This window comes from Plectropomus leopardus, chromosome 14, assembly GCF_026936395.1.
Source record: "Plectropomus leopardus strain MGB_pleo_1.0 chromosome 14, ASM2693639v1, whole genome shotgun sequence".
Taxonomy (NCBI): Eukaryota; Metazoa; Chordata; class Actinopteri; order Perciformes; family Serranidae; genus Plectropomus; species Plectropomus leopardus.
The window spans coordinates 9916998-9924475 of NC_142189.1; the positions used below are offsets into that span (position 1 = coordinate 9916998).

Here is a 7478-nt window from a genome sequence, read left to right on the forward strand (position 1 = left end):
TAATAATGACACTTATTTCACCTATATTACCCTGATTTAGCCCCACAATCACATTTATCGTATCACTGCTAAATGCATGGACCACCTCCACCTTTTAATGTACTCTAATAGAGCATGGGACAATAACGCACACTGCTCCTCTGGAGGTGGACCTCCCTATATAAGCCTCTGTGTGTGTTTTTGTGTTTACTTTTAGGAGGAGCTCCAGCGTTGGAGCCAGGCCATGGAGAAGGCCGTTCAGCCCCTGGCAGCGGAGGAGGCGTCAGGGCCCTCAGGGGCCAAAGCCCACAGCCTGCCCCCTCCCTCCTCCTCAACTGCCCTCCCTGAGCCCAGCTCTGCCAAGAAAGAAAAGGAGAAGAAGTTCAGTCGCTTTGCCAAGAAGAAGTGAAAGGAGATGGGAAGGCCATCGGGAGGGGAGGGGGGGTGTTGCCTTGGCAACCGGGATGGAGAAAGTAGTATTTGTGTACAATCAGTCAAAGCAAGCTTTTTAATCACTAGAATTTTTTATATTATTTTGCGAGAATTAACATAATAATGTAGTTTAGGTTAAAGCCATCACTCTTTTGCCTGTATTTAAGCCAGTGTATCATTGCAAACGTCCAGTTTTTTCTTTGTGTTCTTTTTAACAAAATGCCAAATTCAAAGAATTAAATTAAAGCACAGGAATGCTCCTTTCACATTCAACCAAAGAATGTTTTTAAAACTTTTGTTTCTTTTGCTGCAATGTTTGCTTTAGTACGGCATGCTTTGATAGAGCCATGTACAATATGAAGGCCTGTAATGAACATAGGTGACTCAAGAGTACTGAGGAGTACTTGTAATAATCTGCCTTATACAATGGTTGTGAACTGAAATACTGTGCTTTTTGAATTTGGAGCTCTGAGCATCTCTAAGCATTCATTTATAGAACCAGAGTGAGTTAAATGGCTTTGTAAATGCGGTGTAAAGACTTGCAGTGCTGTACAGTGCACACACACACTAAGTGTAATTGCAGGCATGCAAACTAAATGCTCTATGCAGTGTGAAGGGTTTGACTGTTGTGATTTTAAATTGGTAACTGATGACATGAGCGGTCATGAGACACCACAGTCAGTCAGCTTGGAATATTAGACTTTGCCAGGTCGTATTCTCAACTGAGCTGTGGCAGTAGTTCTTTCTGTTAACTTGAAATATATTCAACACTTGTGTATTGAACCCTAAATTTCATATCTATTCATAAACATATATACAAATACAGTATATATATATATATATATATATATATATATATATATATATATATATATATATATGTATATCTACACAGATGCATGAAGTATGTTTTACTTTAGTTTGATATGGTGCTATTGTGATATTCTTGAACCTTCAGTCAAGACCAACTTGACCTGCCTTATTTGTCTTCAACTTTGGCTCGTAGGGACACAAATATGAAAAATGTAATGTTGGCATACATCAGAGGGGTGTTTCATAAAAGTGGCTCAGAAAAGCCTAACTTGAAATGAGCCTAACAAACTGAACCAAGATAAATCTGTTTCCTAAAGTCTGGTTTGACATAAATTCAAATGAAGAAATAGACATGTAAAGACAAAACTGATATTTTATAAAACTGCTGCAAGACTCAAGTTAATTACTTGTTATCAGAAATTTTACAGTTCATGTCCTGTCTGAGTAATGTGAACTTTCATTCTTTTCATAATAACTGCTAAAGATGCCAAAAATGCAAGCTGGTGTTCAACAACTTTGAAATCTACAGATCTTTGGACCCTGGAGTGAGATATTTCACATGATGTAGTATTTCCAGGACTCGTGTAAATGAATTACCTGATGCTATGAGTTCTGTATTCCCATATTTATAAGCACAAATTCCACTCATTTATGAAGTCGTGCAAGCTTCTGCACAGCCCACAACATGGTCCTGTAAATGTTTCAAAATAAAATGCCTTGTATCAGCAACTGATGGGATCCTGTCCACAGAGACGCTGTCAGAGGGCTTTTGTTTTGAAAGGGAAACAGGGAGGTCGGGGTAAAACAGCCATCTTTGTATTTCCTCATCTCTGTAACAGAGAGAGACCTTTAAACTGCAGTAAAATGTGGTATAGAGTCAATATAATCATCAAAACACCATTTTACTGTCTATTTCTGCGGACGCACGCGTAAAAAAAATCAGCGAGCCACCATTTCTGTAGATGCGCGTGCTGTGTGAAACGGGTCTAAGTGTCAGTTGGATTAGCTTTACGAATATTTCAGGTTTTGAGATCAATAGGTAAACAGAACGCCGACAAGAAACAAAAATATTGGCTCAGTGGGCAGATCAGGTGGCTAGTGCATGGGGTGGGTGGAGCGTGTCATGTTCGTCGGGACAGGTGTTTTTTAAAGTATGCTGTCCAAACGAGAATATAAACACGAATGACGATGGATTTAACGAGCGGGGAAGTTTGGCTGAGTGGGTATGATGGTCAGTTTTAACGCTGGGGATGGGGCGTTCAAGCCATGCTTGATAAACATTTATGCAGCAGGATAACATCCACGGCGAAAATTTAACGCGAAAACGCCAGAACTGGCAAAAACTATTCATATGCAAGACAAGGAGACGGTTGTGTCACACACAATCAAACAAACAAAATACCATACACTTGAACATTAAAACGTGCTAGTACTCTCTAATGGACAACGTATGTTATTACATCACAGTTTCTAAATTACCTCAGATTTTATTTTAACATTTCTTTACTGATACTCTGGGTTTTTACCTTTTTCGGGACAACTTCGCCAGATTTATCAGCCAAAACAATATATCACTCAACTTTGCGTTCAAATAACCGCAGACCAAAACCTATGTATCACTCAACTGGCTTAGTGGATAAGTAAAGTGGCTGGAGAGCAGTGAATCGGTGGTTCGAGCCTCAGCTCGGGCAAGTCAGTTTTGAGAATTGAGCTAAATGTGAAGCTAACACAGAGCTAAAGGGAATGCTGACAATATAAAATTGGGTTTGGGGAAAGACAACAAGTTAGATTAGAAGAGGGGAAAGTCAGTCAAGTTACAAGCAGTTAGGTTGTGAGACAGGAAGTTGAGTTGAGAAACAGGAAGTGGGGTTGAGTGACAGGTAGGTTAGTCAGGTTACAACAGGATAAGAAATGAGACAGGAGGTTGAAGTTTTAAGAGGTGAAAATAGGAATAAGATAAATAAAGGGGAAGTTGTCCTGAATTTGTAAAAATGTTATATATCACAACTATGTGCCTAAATTTGCTCTGCAATATCACAATCAGTGTCTAAACTGTATGAAATTACAGTCAAATGATATTTTATGACATAAATAAAATAAAATAAAAAAATATCGGCTGATATCTGTCTGCTCTGCTAATATAAGGGTCATATGGTGCTGAAAGGCAAAATTCAGTATCGGCAGTGACGTCTGTCGAAAACGTGACTGATATATGAGTCAGGCCGATATTGCTTGATTTCGACAGACGTCACTGCCGAAACTGGTTTTACCTGTTTCGGGACCACTTCACCTGATTTATCAGCCAAAATGATATAACGCAACTTTAAGTGCCTTAATTTGTTCTGAAATATCCCAATCAGTGTCTAAACTGTATGAATCTACAGTCAAATGCTATTTTATGACATTAATAAAATAAAATTTAAAAAATATCGGCTAATATCTGTCTGTTCTGCTAATATAAGGGTCATATGGTACTGAAAGGCAAAATTCAGTATCGGCAGTGACGTCTGTCGAAATTCGACAGATATATGAGTCAGGCTGATAATCGACAAATTTTTTCCAGGGAAAATTCATTATCAGCAGTGACGTCTGTCAAAAACTCGAATGATATATGAGTCAGGCCGATATTGCTTAATTTCGACAGACGTCACTGCCGATACTGGTTTTACCTGTTTCGGGACCATTTTACCTGATTTATCAGCCAAAACAATATAACTCAACTTAACGTGCCTTAATTTGTTCTGAAATATCCCAATCAGTGTCTAAACTGTATGAAATTGCAGTCAAATATTTTATGATATAAATAAAATAAAATTTAAAAAATATCGGCTAATATCTGTCTGCTCTGCTAATATAAGGGTCATATGGTGCCGAAAGGCAAAATTCAGTATCGGCAGTGACGTCTGTCGAAACTCGACTGATATATGAGTCAGGCCGATATTGCTTGATTTCAATAGACGTCACTGCCGATACTGGTTTTACCTGTTTCAGGACCACTTCACCTGATTTATCAGCCAAATATATAACTTAACTTTACGTGCCTTAATTTGTTCTGCAATATCCCAATCAGTGTCTAAACTGTATAAATCTACAGTCAAATCATATTTTATGACATAAATAAAATAAAAATATCTTATTCCTATTTCAGCTCTTATACTCTCATCCGTCACTCAACTTCCTGTCTGTCAACTCAACTTCCTGTCTCATTACTTAACTTATGGTAACTTTACTAACCTTGTTATCTCTCAACCCCACTTCCTGTTTCTCACCTCAACTTCCTGTTTCCTGTCTATCCTTGCTGTCTCACAACCCAATTGCTTGCAACTTGACTGACTCCTGTCTTCTTCACCTAACTTCTTGTCTTTCCCCCAGCGTCCTGTTTCTCAACCCAACTTTATGTTTTGGCGTCCCCTTCAGCTCTGTGCTGGTTTTGGGTTCAGCTCAGTCTCCAAAATTCTTCTGTTAATATCAGGGATCGAACCACCAATCCTAGGAACACCATCCACCTAACTTATCCACTAAACCACTTCTTCTGTTGAACAACAAACAACGACTTTCCATGTGATGCACATAAAGTTGAGTGATATATTATTTTGGCTGAAAAATCAGGTAAAACAGGAATATCGGTGAAGAAATGTCAGAGTAAAATCTGAGGTAATTTAGAAACTGTGATATTGTAACAGACTTGTCCATTAGAGAGTACTGACAGGTTTCAATATTCTAGTGTTGTTCTTTTGTTTGTGACACAGTTATTTCCTTGTCTTGTATAATTTTCTGCATTTCCCGTCAGCCGCATAATTTGTACTGTTGCGTATTCATTTCAAAGGAAAGCCTCCAACACAAAATCTTTCTAAATGTAACCACCATCTCACCGCTAAGCCAAACCTCCCAACTGCGTGAAAGTATTCTGCGCTCTATTTCACACTCTTGTTTGGACAGCAGTTCAAAGAAAAACAACTTTATACACACCAGGAATTGACCCACCAATCTCAAGAACACCAACCGCCTGACTTTACTATTGAGCTAAACTAACGTTTGCATCATTACCGGTGTCAGAAGCGAGTGACGAGCAGCGCGTGTCAGCTGCGTGTCAGCTGCAGCGCAGCTGCAGAAACGGTGGCTCGACGATTTTTCACGCGTGCGTCAGCGGAGATAGACAGTGAAGTGGTGTTTAGATGATTATACTGACTCTATACCACTTTATACTGCAGTTTAAACGTCTCTCTCTGTTACAGAGATGAGGAAATACAAAGCCGGCTGTTTTACTCCAACTTCCCAGCTTCCCTTTCAAAACAAAAGCCCCCTGACACCAACTCTATAGACAGAATCCTATCAGTTGCTGATAAAAGGCATTTTATCTTGAAACACACACAGAACAACCTGCTGCTCGGCGAGGCTGAAGTCATGCACGTCTGAAACCACCAAAAAAAAAATAAAAATAAAAAAGCCAGGCCGGACATGCATACCAAGTTTCGTGAGTTTGTTTAGACTTCTAAAAATGCAATTAATTTGACAGAAAAAATAATTATTCATTGCATGCCAAGATGGTCCTCGCATGGCTCATGCTCTGGCCCTAATTAAGTTTTAGAAACTAAAGTTCTCTATCATTTGGATTTTAATACTTGGTTTTGACAATGAAACAAAAGCCTTCATATGGTAAAATTACTGTTAAATACTTTCAGATTGGCAGGGCCTCTTGCATTTTTAAGAGACACCCAGAAATCTAGAAAGTCTGTTTTCTTTACTTGTATTTGAGTGACATTTAAAAAAAGAACAAATATGTTAAAAATGCTGCTTATTAAGAGTCAAAGTTGTTTTGGGCATAAAAAAAAATTGAAGGCAGATTAGTTGTAACACTGATTACGCTTACATGCACAAAATATTCCAGTTTTTGCCCTTACTCTGGGAAAAAAAATCTGTTAAACTGTTAATGAACAGCTAATGGAAATTAAAAGTCGTTTACATGCAACTGTGCATACCAGTTAAGGCACTCTAATATGTCATTATCATGGGAAAATATGGAAACTAGCTAGGAAAATATCCAGAGAACTATATTTTGAATAATTTGAAAGAATTACAGAATTTAAAATAATAATAATGATTTACTTTTCCCTGAATACCCTCCCCTCATTTTCAGCTAATAAATTCTCTTAATTTCTGGGTCTTAGCTTGGATTGACTAGTAATCTGTCTTTATGAAATACCCCTCTGATTTCAAACAAGATTTTATCTATTAGAAATGTGGAGTGTCAAGTTAAAGCCACTTGAGTTTAAAGCAGACGCTCTTATAAAAGCAGGTAAAGAACCATTTGACAGGTTTTTCAGTACCAGCCAAAGTCAAGGACAAGCTGTGGGTCGGCTGAATCTTGACTACTTTTCCAAACCACACAACAGGACCAGGCATGCCCTTTATCTAACGCGAGGATGATACGGTAGCAGCAGGGAGCTGAGGGAATGTGTCTTTAATATGAATGTAAAGGAGAAAAAGAATCTGGTAACAAAGCCATTTTCGAATAAGAAATTCTAACCGATGTACACGTACAGGGAACATAGAGTATGTACAGTATATGGAAACTGCATTTATAGATGTTAATTATGTCACACACACACACTATCCCACTGCCGTCTTGCCTTGTACTGTGGGCTCTGTCCCTGAACTACGACCCAACGCAAGTGACCTCAATGAAACGATGGAAGTCAGATGCAGAAAGATAAACGTTCAGCTCAAGAGGAAATATGGTAGCATTATGACCAACTCTGTCTATTTACATTTACAAAAGGAACAAATAAGTTATTTTACCTGTGATCTTGTGGCCGTTTAAACAAGAAATAAAGAAGGTCAGAAGAACATCCCATCTATGCTACTTACACAAGTATTTTATTTTTATTATTATTATTATTATTATAAACACACCTCAAAATGATTTGGGAAACTTGCATCACATTTACTCTAGTCTTGTTTTTATTGGTCACTATATCTACAGTAACTCAGACACTTCCTATGCTGTCACTTCAGTCCACCTAGTTTATTCCACCACTCCGTCCTACCTGCCTTTTCTGTTCAGTGGTTTTTAATCTGCATTTTGTACTCTATAGCTATGTAAAAAAAATGTTAATTATCAAATACATTTTGAGAGAATAAACTTTAAAATAAACTTGTGAAACTATACCAGCTGGATTTATTTATTGACATTTTAATCTAAATTGTATAATTAATGTTTTGTTGCAGATTTTTCAGTGAATACTGATGTCCTT

General features: G+C 37.9%; 1 protein-coding gene across 2 annotated transcripts in view; it reads left to right on the top strand.

Annotated features, from left to right (window-relative positions):
- sptb (spectrin, beta, erythrocytic) overlaps window positions 1-7395 on the top strand; it is a 107133-nt gene extending 99738 nt beyond the window's left edge. For both annotated transcript variants that reach the window (XM_088087244.1, XM_088087245.1), the window contains one exon: window positions 197-7395. In XM_088087244.1, the coding sequence (XP_087943370.1) occupies window positions 197-388 (192 nt within the window). In that variant the 3' untranslated portion in view covers window positions 389-7395. The remainder of the gene's footprint in view (window positions 1-196) is intronic.
- The last annotated feature ends 83 nt before the right edge of the window (window positions 7396-7478 follow it).